The 23709-nt window shown below is 36.5% G+C and overlaps 1 protein-coding gene across 1 annotated transcript in view; it reads right to left on the bottom strand.

The window, feature by feature from the left end:
- LOC140154121 (transcription factor 4-like) overlaps positions 1-23709 on the bottom strand; it is a 212969-nt gene that overhangs the window by 80444 nt on the left and 108816 nt on the right. The window contains 1 exon segment of the mRNA XM_072176731.1: positions 16731-16860. Coding sequence (XP_072032832.1) covers positions 16731-16860 — 130 coding nt within the window.

The raw sequence follows: 23709 nt of genomic DNA, 5'->3' as shown, positions 1-23709 counted from the left end.
CAACAGAACTCTTTAGAAAGTCTTTGGGTATGTGAAATTCTGTTGCTTGCTTACTTCTGCCTTTTCGCTCAAAAGTGCTAACATTTCCCAAGTTCTGTTTTATGATCTATTTAAAAACATTTGTGACAATAACAAAAAAATAATCCCAAGATAAGCCAAAACACACATCAAGATTTTCACTTGGCCTTGTTGCAAAGCTTGGTTACCCATCAATAAAATGAACAAATAAATAAGGTTTCAAACACGTATGCGACATAATGTCTGACAAAAGTTTTGAAAGAAAGAGTGGAAAATTTTATTGTTAATTTTGTTATATAATTGCAGCTGCCAGTAACTTAAGCATGCACTTTAATTTGTCAAAAATCTTAAATAAAGAAGAATAAGAACATGCTATTGGCTGGTTTACTTCATATAGAACAAAAGCAAATGACAACTGAATATTATTTGCTTTGTTTGAATGATGGTATCTGTAGCCAAGTGTGTGTATTGGTGTGCTGTAAACAACAGCAGCAAATGAAGACATAAACAAATAGTAAAAATAGGAGTATAAGATAAGGCAAGTATGTCCGTCCACATGTGGATAGTATACAAATATTGCATGCCAGAGCGTGTAACGAACAAATTTGAGCACAATTTCAAATTTTGACATTTTCATTTCATGAGATGAAGCCAAGTGAAATGGAATCTAGTCCGAATTTGACAGAGTGATATATTTATACCATACATGGACAGGCAATATTTGTTTTATAAAACAATACACCAATTATTTTCCAGCCATTGAAAAGTACAAACTAGTCATTGGCTCAAATCCATGTCATCATTATATAATAACAACTCAGCGGATCCACCGTACGGTTGCCGTGTTTAAATATATAAATGTGTAGGGTCAAGGTGTACATATATATGCAAGTATGCTCATACATTGTACATTAAGTGGCATAAGCAGGGGGAAAATTGCCCCCTCCCACAGAATTTTTTCAGGGATAAAATGGGGAAAGAAAAGAGTAAAATGTCATAATGACTAAAAGTGGGACAAAAAATTGACAAATGGGAACATCAAAAATTTGGCTTTGCCCCCTCGCACTAAAAGGCTGGTTACACTCCTGCATACATTTGTATGCATACCAATTCCCCTTGTCCAAATGTAACAAGACAAGATAGGAAATCGCTGGTCAGGTGAAAGTAAACTGCCTTTGATTACAGCATCTCACACCAGACAAACTATACTTATCCATCATATCCACCACCCTTTAACAATACACAAAACCACAAAGTCCTATCCTTGAACCTTCCCATTGTATAGTAGCTGTCTACATGTATGGTTATCATAAATCTTCTTCTCACTGATTTTAAAGATCAATCATCTGATTAAAACCAAGTATTAATTAAGTTATCTTTGCTCCTCTGAGGTTATAACAAATGCGTTGATTATCTATTTTGGGTGAGTCCAGGGTTACGGGCCTATTGGTATAAAGTAGTGTTTTGAAAAAGGGGATCACTGACAAAATGACAAAAAAGGGTAAACAAGGCGGTTCTCGAACCACGAGTCTCGCCTGCTTTTGTGACCGCCTGCTTTTGCGATAACTGTTGGTAGAGAGGTAAATGAATTTGGCGGTTATCAGCTGGGCACGATTATCTGGCCGATGGTAACTGTACCCACCAAGTTTCATGCCCATGCAACAGTTTTTACTAATATGACCTCAGATGACCCCTGGTGGCCCTGAAATGACCTTCTAAAATTTTGGCTCTAAATGTTGACTGTACCCCTCGTGCTAAGTTTCATGCCCATACAACAGTTTTTACTAATTTGACCTCAGATGACCCCTGGTGGCCTCGAAATGACCTTCCAAAACTTTGGCTTTAAATGTTGACTGTACCCATCAAGTTTCATGCCCATACGAGTTTTTACTAATTTGTCCTCAGATGACCCCTGGTGACCCCGAAATGACCTTCCAAAAATTTGGCTTGAAATGTTGACTGTACCCACCAAGTTTCATGTCCATACGACAGTTTTTACTAATTTGACCTCAGATGACCCCTGGTGACCCCAAAATGACCTTCCAAAAATGTGGCTTTAAATGTTGACTGTACCCACCAAGTTTCATGTCCATACGACAGTTTTTACTAATTTGACCTCAGATGACCCCTGAGTGACCTCGGATGACCCCGTAATGACCTTCCAAAAATTTGGCAAAACCAAAGAACTATTTCATCAAAGTAATAAATCAAAACAGAAAGATGCTTCCTTTACGAGTTATCACTCATTGAAAGTGCTACTTTGCTATACTTAACATGGAAAGCGACTATCTTAAAGTCGTCATATTTCCTTAATTACATGACCGATCAAGCTGTTATTGGGATATGTGATGCACAGTTGAAAATTAATTATTAAAAGATTTGGTGACCTGTTGACCTTTGACCTTGTATGTGACCTTTGACCTCACGAAATTGGAAAAAGTATGTTGCGCTGAAAAATCAAATTTGGCAATACCAAAGAACTATTTCATCAAATAAATCAAAACAGAAAGATGCTTCCTTTACGAGTTATCACTCATTGAAAGTGCTACTTTGCTATACTTTACAAAGAAAGCGACTATCTTAAGGGCGTACTACACCCATATATTGGTTTGATTGGTCTAAAAAATATTTTTCATTTATAGCTAGGCGATATATGCACGGATCATGTGAAATAAAAAATTATGAAAAAAACCCCGTAAAAGGGTCCTTTTTCACCTAATTGTCTTAAAGTTGATTGGTTGATAAGGACGCTTATTTTTTAGCTTAGCGATAGTACCAGGCGTCATAGGAAGCGCAACACGTGACGTCTGAGGCTGGCGAAGATACAGGGCTGACGGCCCCATTCAAAATACACGGTTAGCAATTACAAGTGGAAAATTAACATACTTGCAGTGGGGTACTTTGTCGAACCCCGACGGTTTTAGAGTAAGATAATTTTACTTTGACACCACATAACAAATTTAGAATTGTTTGTGAAGATTTCATAATTATGTGTTAATCCAATGGCGACCTCAAAATTGGCGATATCACTTCCATCACCGCCTGGATAGTACGTAGTCATCTCCATAGGGATGGGCGATACCGATTGTCGATCTAGAGCAGTCAGGGGGTGGGGGCCGAATTTTTAGAAAAAAATAAAATAAAATGAAAAAAAAAAATGGTCATGGAGGCATGCTTACGCATGACAGGGGGTTGTCTGAGGGGATGTTCCCCTCAGAAGTAAGAAACTTGTGCAAAATGAAGATCTAATTGAGTGGTGGACAATTTTGGCACTATAGGCTATAGTGTAAAATTTTAGTTGAAACTAGCCACAAATTTGTAAAATTAATTCCTATAAATTATGTTAACATAGGAAATTTGCAAATGTCGAAAGAAGAGCGAAAATGGTTATATGTTTATCCACTACGCTGTCTGAGGACGGATGTTCCCTCCTGAGAAGTTTGAAAAAATTGCAAAATGAAGGTCCAATTCAAGCCATTTGGTGCATCATTTTTACACCATTCAAAACAATTGCTTTAAAAAAAAAGGGCCCGAACTCAATTTGCAAAATTTAAGATTCGTAAACCTGGTTAAAGCCGTGCATAAATCGCCGGGATGAAGTCGGTAGGAATAATGACTTTGGTGGCAAAATGAGGCTGTATCATGAGGGCCGCACTAGTAATTTGCACAGCCCAATGCCTAAAATAATCATGAGCCATTATTATAGGACCTACTTCCAATCTAACCCGACTACTGCAATGGTTTTTATTAACATAGCCCTACTCAATTACGTGAAATTTAACCTTCCTTTTCTCTCCTCCTTTTCTCCCTTTTCTCTTCTCCTTTCCCCTTTCTCTTCTCTTCTCTTCTCGCCTTTCCTCTCTTGGGGGGGTAGGATGTGTTTGTTCCGGGGATGCGGGGGCACGTGTGGCTGTAGGCCTACCACATTAATGAACTAAACTTACTCTTCGTGGGATTACGAAGCGTAAACACAAACAACACAGGTGATAATAAAACCAGTAGCAAACATCACTTTAATCAACTAGATGCAACAAGTTTGCAACTTTCAATTTCATTTTAAAGCCTTAATGTACGATCGTTTTAAATTTTTAGATTTTTCTTTTTTTCTTCCAAAATGATAAAATAGTTAAAGGCCCATTCAGATTTCGGTACATTTGTCATTGTTATAGATGTGCTAAACATAAGCCTATGCGAGTGGTTCAGCCGAAAGACATTTTACACGAATCTGTAATTTAGATACTGATAGTATCTAAATTAGCTACTGTGTATTTGAATGGGGCTTCAACCAGTGGCGTAGCTTAGCTGGGATTTTTTCCAGGGGGGGCCAAATCCACCAAACAAAAATTTAGCCGCCTTCCTCAACAGCCCGAAAAGGTTGACCCAATTTTTTTCCGTGGTTTGAGAAAGTGAAGAGAGAGAGAGAGAGAGAGAGAAAAAAGATTATAGGTGCTAGCGCCCTAAAAGCAACACATTTTGATATTATATAGTACCATTCTCCCCCCTCTCCAGTTTTTTTCCTCTCTCTCTCCTTTTTCCTCTTTTTCCTTGAGCTAGGGGCGGGCCCAAATAGCGCCAGGGGGCGGGGGCCAGTGGCGTAACCAGTGGGGGGGGGGGCAAGGTGCCCCCCGGTCACACAAAAACTGGGAAGAAGAGCTAAATATTGGGAAGGGGGAAAAGGGGAGAAGGAGAGAAAAAGAGAAAAAGAGGGAAGAGAAAGGGGAAAGAAGAGAAAAAAGAGGGAAGAAGAAAGAAGAAAAGAAAAAGAGGGAAGAAAAAAGGGAAGGGAGAAGAGAAAAGGGAAGGGGGAAGAGAAAAGGGAAAGAAAGAGGGAAGAAGATCTATACTACTTTCATTGTGAAATTTGTACTCTGAAACACTGATTTTTTAGCTATATGCCAAAACCAGGAGCTTCAGGGGCTCCGCCCCTTGACCCCTTGCCGGGCTTTGCCCCTGAACCCCACCAGGGGCCCTAAGGCAGGCCCCTGCACCCCGCCCGTTTAACGCTTCGCGGTAAGCCGCTCGCTATGGTACAACTTTTCATTAGAAATTGGGAAATTTTTCAATCTTGCCCCCCCCCCGGAAGGTCAGGTCTGGTTACGCCCCTGGCGGGGGCCCAAACAGGCAATTTTGGCAGCTACGCCACTGGCTTCAACTTCGTCAGTACTGCAGGGTTTTTTTCCGTTTTTTTGCCAAATTTGTCATTTCAAAAATACCAAATGACAATTTGAATGACTAATCCTTCAAATAATTTTATTTTTTTTACACTTGCGCTGGGATCGCTGAATGGGTCTTTAATATGCAATCATTATGAAAGTTCCCAATACATTTGGAGGCGAAAAATATTGGAAATTTGCAAAAAACCAACATCATAAACTTCACCTCTATCACTCAAAATATCTCGCACATATATCACGCCATGGTATGCCGCTGAGTAGGCCTATATCCCATAGACAATCCCAAGGGACAATCCATTGGAATTAAATCACTATACCACACTAAGGGGCATTCGGTGAGAGCAAAATGTAAAAAATATGGGGTCATTGGGTGAGAACATGACCTTATTTTTAAATGGAATCTTTGGGTGAGAGCCGAACAGCGCCAAGAAAAACCTCGAAAATCAATTTCTAGTTCTAAATGGCTTCAAATTTCATTGTTGTTGTTTTTTCAAAATAAGTAACAAAATCAGTGATAAATGAAAGTTGCTGTTCAAATTGAACTTGTAAGGGTCTTTGGGTGACAGATCAAATGGAAAAATCAGGTGGTGGTCGCATTGCATTCTCTAAATGCAGTAAATTTTCATCTTCAACCGTGTAATTGAATGGGATTATTTTGAAATTTTAAAACGATTGAAATATCACAAACAAAATATAGGCCTATGTTAATAAATAATATAAATACAAGCTCAAACCGTTGGGGTTCGATAAAAATATGATCTTTGGGTGACAGCGATGCTGCAAAAGGGGGTCTTATCCGCATTATATCCAGCCCTACATACGCGTCACTTGTGAGTTGCCGAGTGCCCCGGCCCCGGGCCGGCCTGAAGTCGAGAATGAAAGATTAGAATATTTGCTTATAATTATTTGTTTACAATTTTCGAATATTTTTGTTTTCAATACGTTTCATAATTATACATTTTATTTTTTCTATATTCTGTCAAAAGTAGCCTATCGTATGGCCGATACCAATTAATGGTATCGACCCACAGTACCGATCGGCGGTATCGGAAATATCAAGTATCGCCCAACCCCAAAATACAAAATTATAATGGCGACCTCCACAAAAATGGAAATATCATCTGGCAGGAATTATTTCAAGTGAAATAGAACGGATTGTCTTCTCTGATGTAAGTAAAAATGGTGGCATATTAATTATGCTCCAACATACACTGTCAACGTTCTCACTTTAGTTGATTTTGTGCAACAAGTTGCGACAAATCAACATTTTTATCCCAAACACATGTACTTGTGATAGCGTTGTCAGTGTTTGTCAACTTTTTGTGTTTTACTGAGATGGCGACCCTAAAAATCGCCTAGAACTAAAAACCAAGCATTGTCTTATCATTAAGATTTTACTGTTTCAAACCTGAAACAGATGTGCTGGCTAGCGAACACAAATTTTGCATATCATTGTCAACTGGAAGGGGAAAAAGAAGTTTATTTTCTTTAATAATGATAAGTGATGCCAAGCATGTGTTTTCAAAGCTGTGCATAATTAATGCATTTCAAAAATATATATTTTGGTACTTTTAGGGTCTGACATTAATGCTTAATTTGTGCGTGCGACTGGTTTCACGGTAGCAATTCTGAAATTTTAGATATACTCCAATTTGTAAAAGTGCCCCATGTACCGCTTTTGGGCATGCCCCTTTAAAAGCATGTAAGCTACATCGATACCGATGCCACCAATAGAACGAGAAGATTTGCCCCTTCATTTTGCATACCACTTTGACCAATTTTTTTTCTCATTTCTTCACAAAAACAAAAAAATGCGATGGGTGTAGTACCCCCTTAAAGTCGTCATATTTCCTTAATTACATGACCGATCAAGCTGTTATTGGGATATGTGATGCACAGTTGAAAATTAATTATTAAAAGATTTGGTGACCTCAGTTGACCTTTGACCTTGTATGTGACCTTTGACCTCATGAAACTCTAATCAGGTCGAGCACCTCTGGCCACGCAACTCCCCACCACGTTACGTCACTGTACCCCATACGGATCTCCAGATAATCTGTTCACAAGGTATTTTGCTTATTACGCATATATTATGGAAATTAGGTACTTAATTACCATATTTTACGCTCAAAATCTAATCAGGTCGAGAACCTCTGGCCCCGCTACTCCTCACCAAGTTACGTCACTGTGCCCCATACGGATCTCCAGATAAGCTGTTCACAAGGGTTTTTTGCTTGATACGCATCAAATATGCATAAATTATGCAAATTAGGTACTTAATTAGCATATTTTGCGCTGAAAATCTAATCAGGTCGAGAACATCTGGCCACGCTACTCCCCACCAAGTTACGTCACTGTACCCCATACGGATCTCCAGATAAGCTGTTCACAAGGTTTTTTTTTTGCTTGATACGCATAAAATACGCATAAATTATGCAAATTAGGTACTTAATTAGCATATTTTGCGCTGAAAATCTAATCAGGTCGAGAACATCTGGCCACGCTACTCCCCACCAAGTTACATCACTGTACCCCATACGGATCTCCAGATAAGCTGTTCACAAGGGTTTTTTTGCTTGATACGCATCAAATACGCATAAATTATGCAAATTAGGTACTTAATTAGCATATTTTGCGCTGTAAATCTAATCTGGTCGAGAACATCTGGCCACGCTCCTCCCCACCAAGTTACGTCACTGTACCCCATACGGATCTCCAGATAATCTGTTCACAAGGTATTTTGCTTATTACGCATAAATTATGCAAATTAGGTACTTAATTACCATATTTTGCGCTCAAAATCTAATCAGGTCGACACCCTCTGGTCATGCTACCCCTATAAAGTTTCATCATCATAGCACTTACGGTTCTCAAGATAACGCGTTCACAAGCTTTTTCCGAACACACACACGCACACACCCCCACACACACGGACACACACACACCATAGTGATTACTAAGTCTCTCCCTGAACATTCAGGCGAGACAAAAACATGGACAAACATGCATTGTTTTTCCAAGTTTGCTAAATTTACAATTGAAATTTGCTGAAATACATTTTTTTAAAGTTTCTGCATTTATGGCATTTTGATGATAAAATTCTAGAAACAAAGGGGGTCATTGGATAGCCAAACCTAATCAGGTAACTGGGTATGATTTTGAAAAAAGGTCATTGAGTACATTTGACTTCAAAAAAAATGAGGCACATACCCATCACTTCTAATGGGTTTTGTGTATTATTGTCACAGTTTGGTGGGTCAAGTTGGTTTTTTTTTAGTGATAGTGGTAGAAGTAATTGTTTGAAACTTCCAATCCCTTCCAGAAATAAGATGGAGTATCTCTGAATCTTTTAAATTAATAATAACATTTATTTAGATAATTGTTATTTAATAATACTGGATTGATGTCCACACACTTTAATCTAACAACAAACATGTCCAAACATGTTTAGTATTTGATCAATAGACCTTAAAACAACCTGTTAGCTTGTTAACCAATTTCAAACTTCAAGAATGAGCATTTGCTCAATGTCCAACCAACTAGATTATCTTTCTTTTTCCACAAGGAGCAACAAGTCAGCCCATCAGTCATTGGTCAGTCTAGTCCCATGCGAGGAGACCCAATTTTTCTTTTGATCGACCTATCCCCATGGAACGCAAAAGAAGGAGAACGGCGCAGAAAGGGGCGAGTTTAGGAACTCCTTCTGTGGTCATGTTCAGTGGTGAAGTTCCATAGTTGGTGGTGAAAGAAAATAGTCACTATTCAGACCATGATCAATGTTATAACCCTCAATGGCTGATCAGTTTACATGATTAAAGAAAATCTTAAAACCAACTGTATCTATGTAGCCTTACTATCCTTGAAACCTCAAAACCATCTCTTCCTTCTCCTTTTACCCTTTCCTTGTTAGCCAGACAAAATGTTGACAGGACAATTAACACAGTAACTGTGGAGAAGACCTCCACCCTTCCGTGATCCTTCTCCAGGTGTGTCAGATACACAGGTGTGTGTATATAATCATACTTGTAACATTCATGTGGGATATCTACATCACCATGTTTCAATCAAGATCAATCATGGCTTAAATTGGGCTTAGTCAAGTCAATTTCCATTCAGTGAGAGATGAGGTGTCTAGTCCTTATCCATTATTCATTACAAAATTGTATTATTCCATAATTCTGCAAACATTGCATTCAGACATAACATGCTCAATCTGAGGCTACTGACGTGACGTGTTGATACTACGCTTTATTCCGTACAGTACAAGTATTGTTATAGGGCCATGCTATAGACTGTATGCATTGTAATGTACAAAAAGTAGCCTGGATTTGGAACAGTAACCTCAGATTGTGCACTGTCTACATTATTGTGTTTTGTACCTCACATTGAAGCCTGTACCAAACTAATCCGATTCCCATCTTTTGAGTTTTATTACAATAGTGGTTTTGATTTTAGAAGCAGAAACATGTTTGACAATAGAACAGTTTGGTGATGCGGGATGAAGCTATCACTTATTCATTCTGATGCCAACATCTCCCGTTTTAATAGGATCAAGTGGTGGTGAGGCTGTTGATCTGATCACACCCCTTTATTAAAATGCTAAACCTAAGTTAATGCCAATTTTTGGAGAAGAAATAACAACACACCACCGTACCAGCAAAGAGGCATAATAAAACTTTTGTCATCGTTACAGTATTTTGAACTTCAACTAATGAGTGCAATGTTTGTGTGCTAATGATAATGCTCACTTGCACTCAGTACACTCACCTAGTTAACTATAGAAAACCCTGCAATTTAGAACCTAGAAGCAATTATTTGTGACCCATTGCCCCAAGCTATGTATTAATAAGTATTATCAACAATTTGAAATATAACTGGCCACGGCACATACTCATTGTGATATAGTCTGGTTGTTCTAACACACAGAAAAGAGGTCTAAGCTAACATAAAGAGCCGGTAACTTGAAACGGACTTTATGCGTAACTCACATGACCACTTTCCCCTAAATTACTTTTAGATGCTTCATACCTGACAGTAAACACACTCCATCGTGATTGTTTTTTGCATAATTAAAGATCAGTAATAGGGCCAAATTTGTGCCAGCAACATCCAGATGGACTTGTGGGCATGGGAAAGTGACACTGGTTAATTCAAATCTAATCATTAATAACCACTTAGGTTTAGTCAATTTATTCTCATCAAAATATGACTTATCTCCATGCTGCTTCAATGAATGTTAGAGTTAGTGGCAGTGCATGTGGGGGGGTCAGAACTCTTCCCCCCCTGTTTCCCCCACAGTAAAAACCCAAAATTACGAAAATATACCACTTTTTACAGCATTTTTGCGGAAAATTTGTTAATTTTGCCCCCCCCCCCTGAAAAAATTCCTGGCACCGTCACTGGTGAGAGTCATGTCCAAGATAACCCTGAGTTGGAATACATGTATTGTTTCTTGACATTTTGAGATGGATTCTGCTGAAAGAATGTGGTTGGCTCCCTATCCAGATGTATGGAAGATTGTAGTACTCATAAATCTTGGTAAAAACATAGCCTTACTAATATACATCTCTTTTACTATGGCCATTGAAAGCCAGTATCACCTGAGAACTGCGCATCAGCTAGTTGGTTCTCGAATGACATTCGTTTTTGAGGATAGAGTAAAGGGGACATCTCAATGGACTTGTGCAACATAATGTTCACTTGACACTACTTTGAGCTGCATTGTGATAACAAGTTCTAATGATAAATAAATATAATTTAAACAAAACCCTAACAAATAATGTAATTTGAAACAAATTATTTTTCCAATGATTGCTTGCTACCAATGATTGCTTGCTATCTCACTTTAATGGACCATTAAATCACTGTCTTTTAGGCATAACAAAGTTTGTTTCCAGTAGACTGCTCCTATTCCATTTGGAGAGTGACCACTAGTGTCTGACTGGACAAGCCCTCCTAAGCATGCAAGCAAGCAAACAAATGCTAAGGAAATATATCCAAGTTCAAAACAATAAAATGCATTTTTCAGTGCATGCTTGCTGTCTCATTTACTGGACCCTTAAATCACTGTCTTTTAGGCATAACAAAGCTCGTTTCCAGTAGACTGCTCCTATTCCATTTGGAGAGCCATCAGTGGTGTCCGACTGGACAAGCCCTCCTATTAAGTATTAAGCAAGCAAACAAATGCTAAGGAAATATATCCAAGTTCAAAACAATAAAATGCATTTTTCAGTGCATGCTTGCTGTCTCATTTACTGGACCCTTAAATCACTGTCTTTTAGGTATAACAAAGCTCGTTTCCAGTAGACTGCTCCTATTCCATTTGGAGAGTGACCACTAGTGTCCGACTGGACAAGCCCTCCTAAGCATGCAAGCAAGCAAACAAATGCTAAGGAAATATATCCAAGTTCAAAACAATAAAATGCATTTTTCAGTGCATGCTTGCTGTCTCATTTACTGGACCCTTAAATCACTGTCTTTTAGGCATAACAAAGCTCGTTTCCAGTAGACTGCTCCTATTCCATTTGGAGAGCCATCAGTGGTGTCCGACTGGACAAGCCCTCTTAAGTATTAAGCAAGCAAACAAATGCTAGGGAAATATATAAGTTCAAACCAAATAAAGTTTATTTTTCAGTGCATGCTTGCTGTCTCATTTACTGGACCCTTAAATCCATGCCTTAGGCATTAAAAAGTTTGTTTCCAGAAGGCTGCTTCTATTCCATTTGGACAAACAAGGTTGCCTCATTTGGTGTATTAAATTGATTAATGGTTACAAACGCTTAAATGACATTTGATTATCTTACTACAATTCTAATTTACTCAACTGTGAGTTGTCATTACTATGGGAATTTGTTGTTTAATTAAGACAGATTTATTACCTTGTCGCCCATTTTCACCGTATCTGAACAAGTTTCTATGTACCCATCGTGTGCTTGGATGACTGCAATTGAATCATGTCAGATGCTTGAACTTGGCAGTCCCTTTGTGCGGTGAGGTTTTTTGAAGTTGGGCGGTGTTAGAGATAATCCATTTTTCTTATGTAATTTACTAATTTATCTAAAAATTTGAATCAAATATTTTTATAGATGTTTCTAACAATTCCCATGGAGAAAAAATAAATACAAACATGCCTGGGGCTGTAGGTATTGGCTTGCTTTAAAACGCAGACAAACAAACAAAAAACAGTACAGGCGAGACAGAATTATGACCGATGATGTCTGGTGAAATCACAAATGGCATTATCACTGGACAATAAATGACAGGTTAAATGAGACCAAGGTCAAGGGCTATTTCATCCTCTAGGATTGATGGGCTTTGTTATCAATCAGTGCTTAGTCTAGTCCTTGTCTTCTAGTGGACAGCAGGTCTCTTTCATTCATTATTTCATTCATTATTGAGTCTGCAGTCATTTATCATCATCTTTATTTTTACCTGTATTGTAACTGCATTGAATACTTTTGTTTGTTTGTTTGTTTGTTTTATTTCTTCTTTAACCTGGGACACTCAATCAGTTGAAAACACAATTAATCATCTGTTCTTCCTTGAGGCCCAGGGATCAATACAACATTTACATAACATAATTATTAAGGTTTTAAAAATACTACATTCAAATACATGATACTATTGCAAATTTAGATAAATACAATGTTTACAAAATAAATCAAATTACAATGTAACTTTACAACATGTTTAAAATACTATTAATACTACATACATAGGCAAAGCATATAGAATAAAGGATCAAATAATATGGGGACCCAATAAGCATTAAAACTACTTAAAAGATAAAACACTACAAAAATCAACCTATGAACCAGCATAGCTATAAAACATTAATATTATTCAAAACTATCGATTGCACCAAATACAAACAAAATAATTCATTTAATGTCAAATACAAATAATTCAATATGGAAATTGATTGCACAAAATAGTAGTAAGGCATAGCATGATAGTATAAATATAACTCAAACAAATCTTGTTTTGCAAAATAAACGAATGAAGCCAAAATATGAAACAAATTTAAAGGCTACTATTTAAGAATCATAAAATTGAGAGTTGTATATTGTTTTGAAAGTTGCTGTGCTAATTGGGAGAGGTGATTTCAGTTTAGGATCTAGTGAATTCCAGGCCTTAGCCCCTCTGAATAAGAATGAGCGTCTACCAGCTTCAATTCTGGGTTTGAAATTAAGTGCAATATTGCCATGAGCGCTACCACGTGTATTGTGACGATGACTGGTTTTCACAGAGGTAAAATTGTTTGCATATACTTTGGAACAAAACCAGCAATACATTTATAAGTTAAAAGACACAGATGGTCTTGTCTAAGGTTGCTAAGAGGCTTCCATTTAAGTTTTTCCCTGATTAAAGAAGATGGTGTCCTGACTGGAACTTTAAGAATGGCCCTCCCGCCCTGTTCTGGAGCGCTCAATCCTATTCAGAAGCGTGTTATTGCAATTTCCCCATACAGTATCACAGTAAGTCAATCTTGGAAGAATAAGAGCTTTATAAATTGTATTCATGTGGTTAGCAGATAGCCATTCCCTGATTCTGTACAACATACCAATGTATTTGAAACTGTTAAACAAGTTTGATTAATTTGTGCTTCCCATTTTAGATTTTGGTGAGAATGACTCCCAGGTATTTACATTGATTTACATTTTCAAGTTGTTCCCTATTCATGTAAAGACTTAGCTCATCAACCCTTGCATTAAAATAACTTGAACAAAAAAGCATGGCTTTTGTTTTTTAGCATTTAAGGTCAATTTGTTCACTTCCATCCACGATGTAATTCGTTTAAGATCATCATTAAGATGCACATTGATCTCATTTATGTCTTTTGATGAGCGAAAAACGGCCGTGTAAATCAGCATAAAGCGTGATTTTGGTATCACTGGACACAGTTAGAGGCAGATCATTGATGTACATCGTGAATAGAAGTGGGCCCAAAATTGTACCTTGAGGCACACCAAAGCTGACACATTTGAATGCAGAAATAGTACTACCAATCTTAGTTGCCTGCTCTCTATCACTAAGATAAGATTTAAACCAATCCAGCTCCAGACCCAAAATTCCAAAAGATGTAAGCTTCTGAATAAGAATGGCATGATTTACCGTGATCGAATGCCTTTTTTAGGTCAATAAAGACCCCTCCAACAAAATGGCCAGCATCAATGTTCTGGAGGATGTATTCTGAAACATCGATCAAAGTGGTAAGTGTGGAATGTTTGGGTCTGAATCCGGATTGATGTGAAGAGAGCAAATTATGTTGACTTAAAAAGGCATACAACTGATTATGAATTAGGCGTTCAAAAGTTTTCATAACAACAGGAATAACAGAAATTGGACGGTAGTTGTTGACATCGTCTCTGGACCCCTCTTTGAATAAGGGAGTGACTCTACATAATTTCCATTTTGAGGCACCTGCCCACTGGATAAGCTGTTGTTGAATAACTTAGTCAAAGGAGTAGTAAGGGGACCAGCCCCTGCTTTGAGAAGCCGACTGTTAATACCATCTAAACCAGTTGCTTTCTTTGTATCTAGAGACTTGAGACACTTAAAAACCTGCTCCTCAGTTATGGGGAAAATTTAAAATGATTACCCTTAAAAGTAGACATTTGATTAGAATATTTATCATCAACATTGTCAAACTTTTCTGCTAATTTTTCACCAACAGAAGAAAAGAAATTGTTCATAGCATCAGCTACTTGTTGTTTGTCATTAACAATTCCATCCTGCGTTTTAACAGCAGGGATATCACTTTTGGTTTTACCAGGTAATACGGTTTTAAGTGTTTTCCAAAGTCCACGTGGATCACTTTTTGTTTCATTAAGTTTTTGCTGAAGATCCTTGGATTTCAATTTATTGCGCAAATTATTAACTTTGTTTCTGAGAAGTTTTGCCTTCTCCCAATCTGCTGAGGATTTGGATTTCTCAGCAATTTCACGAGCTTTTTGACTCTGCCGTCTCAAATTTAGATAATCATTAGTGATCCATGTGGGCTGTTGGTCAGATACTTTGATCCTCTTTATAGGAGCATGCTTATCACATACTGGAAGAAATAAATCAACAAACTTGTCCCAACCTTGGTCTGGGCTATCAGCCATGCCAACAGGATCCCAGTTGATATCTTGAAGATCAGCTGCAAATTTGGTCTCATTAAAATGGCGGTAAGATCGAGCCTCAATAATTTTGGACTGACGTTTGATGGTAATATTTTTTTTTTTTTTTTAAATAAGTGAATGGTCACTAAGTGTACAGGTATTTACATCTCTACTTGAGTACATGTGTGGCCTGTTAGTCCAGATATGGTCAATGCAACTTTTAGTGTTCTTAGTTATACTGAGTTGCTTTTGTTATGATTTGTTGAAGTTTAAAAATACCCATTGTTTTTTCAAAATTTCTCCATTGAGAAGTATTTGTTTCAAATTGGTTGAAGTTAAAGTCTCCTACGCACACTATTTCACATTGAATTTTACGTTTATTTATTGATTCTAATATATCATGTAAAGCAATTTCAAAAGTCTCACAAAAGTTTGTTTCTATTTCTGATCTATAAACTGCTCCAAGAAGAATTGGACGAGTTTTTGGTAATGAAAGGTGAATCCATAACATTTCTGATACTATAATAAAAGGCATAGTTACACTATGCACCAGCTGGTGTTTATTGCTTCCACATCCAAAAAAAATGAATGAAATCAAAGGTTTTAGAAACCTTAAGAATTTCACTCCGGTTACAGTCCAAGCAAAAACTAGTGAGGTTGCAATTTCATTTCTGGTTCAATTAAGAACTACTAAAATAAAGTCCCTTTCAAAACATGGAAGTCACATGGATCCTGGGTTTCTCAACCAGAAATACCGAAATTCCTTCGAAGGTAATAGGGTATTTGCATAACAATAGATTCAGCTCCTTTAATCCATTTTCTTTGTTATTGCAATAGTATACGCATATTGTATTGTGGGAAGGAATGTCGGTAAAAATGACATCTGGAAGACAAACCCATGATCCATGTATTCCTACACCAACTATTGAGCAACCACAAAAGTGAATAGAGCATGTGGATTTATAATACTTCTACACTGAAGCTCTTTCTGTATCATATGAACACAACTTCAAGTGTAGATGACTGCATCAAGTCTCTCACATATCACTTGCCAGTAAGAACAGGTACATCTTCACTCTGGATAATGAAGTTTCAGCTTATGACATCACTACATCATTGTGACTAAAAAGCAATCTTCATACTGCAGATATCAGTGTGTTTGTAGACAATCTTGCAGAAAGTACCTGCATCACGTCTTAATAATATGCAAGAATGTTACTGACCCTTTGCATGGCCATCTCAAAATGAGGTTGTACCCACAAAGTGCATGTTGTGTGTGTCATATGCATGCTTTAATTACCTTCTGTACTGTTTACGCATGCCTTTACAGGTAAAACTTTGTTTTGGTAGCAAGATGGCCATAAATGACAATCCAATATGGCAGACTTCTATGTCTGCCTTCTCTTGTCTAATTCCATGGTTAAATAAAACTTACCCATTGAGTGATCTGGAGGCACAGCCGGTCGCCTTCTATTAGAGTAGTAGTAAGGTGACCCTGGTTTGGCATGAGGAGATAGTGAACTAGGACTGGACATGGACATTTCACCACTTAGAGGTATTGGACCCTGTAAATGATAAACAAGAAGGAAAAAAGAGAAAATAAAATTATTACATCAATTAGTATTACATGACTCAATAATGATGGCATAAATGGAAGAAAGCCGATGCAAGTTCAAATTGCTTAATTATGAGAAGAGGGAAAACCCTTTGTCTGAACATGCAACCAATGGCAATGTTGTAGATCCAACTTCATTCAAGTCTCTCTTGATAATGATATACCTTAAAATTAAAACATCAAACTAATGAATTCATCAAGGATTACACCACTATTATACCAAACATTGCATTTCTGATGTATTGTTAAAATAAATGTCTCAAAGATACCAGATTATTCTAAAATTAATACTCCATGTTTTAATAGTTACTTTATATTGTTTTATTGTTGTGTTTGTGTCACAGAATAACAACCTATGTGACACACCATATAATTGTGGGATGTACTATACATAACTTGGGAGTAATATTAAGAGCATCAATGGTAGAGGGCAGCAAACTAGATTCACAACATGGCAACAGAATAGGATGGGATAATGTGGCTTTATTATTCAACATTTTATGCTTGTAGTCAACTAACTCAAATGTTGTTTCAAATGTTTCCTTTGTATTTTGTTCTTTTGCTAATCTTTCACCAGCAGTAACATGTTTAAATGAGATGATCCTACAAAGTCCTAGAACAGTTTTACTTAGTCATTTCTTCTAATTTCACATTTTTGTGACCTGATCATGCCATGCAGCTAATAAAGGTAAACTACTGCCTTTTGCAAAGATCCTTCATAGTTTTTATCCCACCCCGTTCGCTCGCGTAAATTCACGCCTGCGTCACACAATCGATCTGCAAATAAGTTGCTGATGTGATGATGACATGATTCAATTAGCCTATCAGAACCCGACTTCATGTTTACGCCATAAACTGTGCCAAAATAAAAACTACTAAGGAATTTTACAAAGATAATATTTGTAATTTGTTTTCAGCAACTTCAAAATCATAATCTTGTGAATTTTAATTTTAATTCTGATAGGGTTTAAGCAATCTACATAGTGTCTACTAAAAAGGCAAAAACATTTGTCGAAATGAAATAAATAAATGCTTTTTTGGTTGTCACTAAATGATTGCCGACACTAATTGTTAATTACAAATATAAATGTATAACACTAGAGGTCTGTAAACATGTGCAAATTAAAAAATTACATTATCTAGTTTTAAATTTATGCAACTCATAAAATTATTTCCCACAAGTTAATAGCGCTAATTTGTTTCCCTTTTTACCAATTCCGAATGAGTAATGAACGATGAAAAATCTTGGCCAATGCACTGTAACAGATGGATGCATCCTGATTGGCCAATCAACCAATTCCTCGCATATAATTATTAAAACTCCTCATTTTGCTATTAATATTTAAGACACTAGTATTATACCAGGAATCATATTATATTATTTTATATTAAATTATGTTAACAATAGTATAATACAAAGAGATGATAATAAAATGCTGAAGGGCAAATGACCATGAAATATTGTGATCATAATGCTTATTGAATGAGAACAATTTTTGTATAGATTTCCGAAAAGCTCTTTCTAATCATTTTTCTCTGTGATTCAGTGAGTTCAATTTTATACAAATTAGTGTACGGCATATATGTATGACATATTTTGTATATAAGGTTAAGACATTCAAATTAATTATTAATAACATTAAATGTCTTCTCATCTTAAAATACATAAACACATCTATTCATCTGAAAAATATATATGACTTTACTTTGAAAACCTTACAAGCACCCAAATGTTTAATTATCTGCTATCATCTGTAGCATCAATCTTTTTCATAATTCTAGATAAAATATTTGTATTGGAAATTTAAAACACTACTGATTGCCACTATTACACCAGTTAGCAGCAACAGTGCATGGTTGGTGAGTTTGCTGCCCTCTTTATTTTTCTAGCTTACACAGAACCAAATTGTGATTCCCTCACAAATGCCAAGATCAACTTGTAAATTATTCACTTCTAATTCTAGACTTTCACACATTGACTGGTATATAGGTAATTACGGGTCTCAATGTTGATATTTAGAAGGCTATATAGAAGAGACAACATGGGAGAAAGACAAGGGGGGGGAAAATACATGGCCACTGCATTGGTGGATATGAACATAAAACATATATGATGTCATAGCCATTTTGTTTACTTGTTTGTTTTCTAGAGGATTATGCCGTTTTAACTTATGGCATTTATTCGTATAATTCCAATAATAATATTATATTTAAACATGATTTGTTTGTGTTGAAATTATCAACCTTTAACAAAACTACACACATCCTGTCTATACATTTAATACTTGTCCTCAGAGGATTGTTTTGCAGTTCATGAAGGTTATTAACTTATAATTTATATATTTCTACACTTGTCAACTGTTGAAAGTGTTAATTGGTGGAGACAACTAGGAAAAACTATACAATCTCCAGGTAGTATTTCTTTCCCTTCTTGCAATAAGATTAAGTTTTGTCGATATTTTTTGACTTTGACAAAGATCTGTACCTTGGGTCTCTACCGTACCTGGTGTGTTTACTCAATTTTGGGACAAACGGAAGAGAAATTGATTACGCGATGCACCAATTGGCAAAGCATGACAAACTTAGTCATCCCTGTATTCCAAGTGTTTCCAATTAGAAGATAGCTAAGCATTAAGAAACAACTAGTGCTGGCTCCTCTTATGAATGTTAATAAAACACCCAGCGATTTTGATGATGAAAAATTAATATTGTCTTACCGGTGCTGCGGAGTGTAACCGGTTCTTGGCTAGGATTCAGTAAATTTCATGTGACAAAATGGTACACGATGTGATCCTACCACCGTAACCATGGAAACTCCTAAATTAGTTTTCAATCCAACTCCTCTGCAGTGTTTCAGATCATAGTCTACCGATTATTAGATGTATCAAAAACAACTTTTATCCTTATTGCTTGTTTGCAAAATAATTTCTGTCAAATTAAAATGCCGCGGAATATTGAGGGAGGAAGCGTTATGCAAGGATGGCTGACTGATGAGCCAGATAGAGACGAGGGAATTAACATGACGCAGCATGTAGAGCTGGTCAAAATGACATGATCCTATATAATATTACCACTGATATTTTACGGGGAAATATTAGTTGATTTATGGCCTTTCCTTTGTAAATGAAATTTCATACTAAAAATTAAATGGCATCAGTTCATGATTACTCATCATTTTTGTCATCATCTTCATCGTCATCATTTTCATAAACATCATCATCAATTCATCATCATCTTCATGTTCATCATCATCATCATCATCTTCTTCATTTTCGTCATCCTCATCATCATCATCATTTGTATCGTCATTATTTTCATAAACATCATCATCATCATCATCATCATCATCACTGTATCCATCAGCATATGTATATATGATTATAATATTATAAATAAATTTCCTTTTATCTTATATTTCACTTCAGAACGCATCGTTTCTATTTCAATTACAATTTCCTTCAATATTTGTCGTGCATGATCAGCATGTGATCAGTACTGGTGATCCGCATGCGATTAGTACTCATGATATTAATTGCTGCAGAATAAATTAAACTGATTCATATTTGTTAATGATATTAAAAATGAACATTAATTTATGGTTGACCTGTGTTCCCAACAGACCTGTATCAATGTACTTTCAAATACGAAATCATTCACCTAAAACGCTCATATTTCTCAAAATGCTCCTCTAAGAAGCGCTTGGAAGTATAAAATGCAATGTGTAAAAGACTCAAAGAGTAAAAAGACCAAGGATAGAACACACATTTATTTGTATTAAGCAAAACTATTATCAACCGCAAGAGTGAAATATGTATGTCCTATATAGATGGGAATGAACCAGATGGTGTCCTCACATGCCCTTTTTTTCAATAAGCAGGATTTACCAACTTACGTACTTTGCACCCAGAATTATCATAAAACATGGCAGTTCAAAAGTGCTAGAAATATAGAAAAAGAACTGTTTGTATAAATAGTGCAAAAATAGAAATCAATATATGGACCTATAGAGTGGTTTGAAATGAGCTGTAAAGTGAGAAAATTTGTGTCAAATGATACTTGTGCTATAAATGAAGATGACTACTCCACACTACATTTAGTCCACGTAACATCTGCCAACAGTGTGAGCTATGACACAGAAATTGATTGATTTCATATTATCAGCCTGATACTCTTCATTCATTCAATCAATTGTAGGTCATCAACAAGTGTGTGTGTATGTTGGTATCATATAGGGTGGGAAGATGGGCTGAAGAACAGATGTTGAGAAATGAGATGATTTAATCGTCACTTGGCAGCCGGTTTGGTTTGGTTTAGTCGGTCAGTGTAGTCAAGATGATGCTACTGACTAGCACCTGTTGGGAGACTTGAAATCTCGTCATTCATTGACTGCCTGTGATATGATTATATAATGCAAAACAAAAACAATGCTAGCAGGTTATTCAAAACTCATCTCAATCATTTTGTGCGTAAAATGTCAGCCTTGTCCTTACTTGCTTCAATGTTGAGAGTACAAATAATGCCAATATGTCCTAAATCAAAGAAATTGGCAGAATTTCTCGGAATGGAGCTTCCCGATTTCCACATTATTTCCTGGGGTGCAGACTACACTCAATTACCAAATGCAGGAGGTGCAATGGCCCTCATCTGATTCAATTTTGTTTTCATATGTATTTGGATTTGCCATTTTATTGTATTTTCCATTTTTATGATTTTGATGCATCTTTTGTGTTGCTTGTATCTTAGTTTGTTCAGAGCTACAAGACTTCTTGTTTGATCTGCTGTATAAGTTTTGCTAAGTTTCTTATCCAGCAATGGCTGCATTTTTTGTGAAAATGTGCCCAAAAGAGGTCAAAATTATGAACATTGTTGAAAAAGATTTGAAAAAGTAAACTTTTGGGATTTAAGTCCACTCTTTACACACAAGCCTATCTTTCCCATCAAAAATTTACATTTTGGAAGTCATGTAGCCCCCTACCGCAAAAAAATCCTAGATAAGGGCCTGCAAATTCCATTAGCATTTTTACATAATTCATTTGTGGTCATTAGACAGGATTATTAACTTACAGCAGCTTTGTTCAAATTAAACCTTTATCCTTGCTGAATGGTATAATCATGTACATTGAATATGTACACCAGAATTAGACACTGCATCTTTAACACCACATTTTGCTCTGGTTGATTCGAACATGACCATGCCCCTACATACCAATGCATAGTGCAGCATTGGGTGGTATTAACATTCTTTTTTCTGTGAATTTGGATCTACTAGGTACACTGCAGGAGTTTTTTTTAACAACGTGGGCCACTGACCTACTCCATCATGTCACATTTAATTAGTTATAGTAAAGATGTAACTGATGACTTGCAACGCCAAATTTGGAATCATGACGTCAATTTATTTTCATTTTAGAAAAAAAAAATCTATAATGTCCCTTAAATTTGCTTGTGTGCATGCACAAATATTATTTTGTTTATAGAGAGGGGCTTCTCAAACCACATTGGTAGTCATGTAGGGCCCGAAGTTGGCCACCCCTGAACTGCAATGATTTTGCACAATTAATCTCCTTGCCCCCTAGATAAACTCAAAACTTCAGCACCTAGCTTGACCTCTGGGCCAGCCTGGAGCCAATACCCCTTCCCCTTAATTCTGATACATCATCCGCCATCATTATGCTAAATTGAAACTGAAAGTTTTGGAGCTTACACTACAACGGCTTTGACACAGTGTACATGTTATGTATGCTACACCCTATCATTCCCCCATCTAGCTCGAGCTAGACAGGCTAACTCAAGTCATTCACCTTATTCCTGCCTTGATGAGCGTGTAAAACAACCCCAAACAATTTATCATCTCGTTCTCGACATGAAGATGACGTGAGATCACATCATGCACCATGTTCATTATGAGAGGAGATATCCACATTAATAGCTAAGGCCCCTATTTACCCTGCCACTTAAAATCCTCTGTATACAATATTTGGCCAATTATAACTTGTGATGAAATGATATGTATTGAAAGAAATGGATTTTATTTGAATCAGTTCGTTTATTAGCACCGTACCATAGCTATATTATGAGCTTGTCTGGATGTTACAGCCAAGATGCAAGAAGGAAACTAATTTATTTGGTTGGGTGATTTGTTGTTTGGATAGTTAGTCCATTTCCAGAGCTCGGGTTAACAAAACATAACAATTTCATAAATGTACAGTGCAACAAATATTGCAAAAATCATTATTTAGATAGATTTTGTACTTTCAGTAAGCAGTGATATGTGGATGTATTGTTTGATGATAGCGCAAAATTGAAAAAGTAAACAGATAATTTATGTCCATAAGGTAACATTATATATATCCTGCAATTTCAAAGAAAAAGAAGTAAAATCACATTGTTAAATATGTCATTACTAGTTTATTTCCAGAATCTTGACATCTCCGTAGATCTTTTTGCAACAAAAGAATTAACTATTGAATTATTTGTCTGTAAACTTTTATCAGTTGAACTTTTTACAGCTAAACAGTATATACATTTCTCATTTTACCCTTTTCTGACAAGGTAAAAAGTGAAGTTGCATATCTAGATATCCCATGACATTTGAAAGTTTGTTGAAAAATTGCCAAATACATTCAGGCCTCATCTTCTTGTCACCGACTTTTACCTCGTAACAAATCAAAATAATGATGGTTGCGCAAAGACCTTTTCAAATAGGGTCAGAATGAGGTCGTCTCTAGCGCCTCAGGGTTAGTATGGCGATAAGGGTGCTGATGACCGAGCGACCTACTCACAAGCTAGACCGACCAAA

The sequence above is a fragment of the Amphiura filiformis genome, chromosome 1, assembly GCF_039555335.1.
Source record: "Amphiura filiformis chromosome 1, Afil_fr2py, whole genome shotgun sequence".
In the NCBI taxonomy this organism is placed as follows: Eukaryota; Metazoa; Echinodermata; class Ophiuroidea; order Amphilepidida; family Amphiuridae; genus Amphiura; species Amphiura filiformis.
This window is presented reverse-complemented; position numbering and strand designations above follow the sequence as displayed.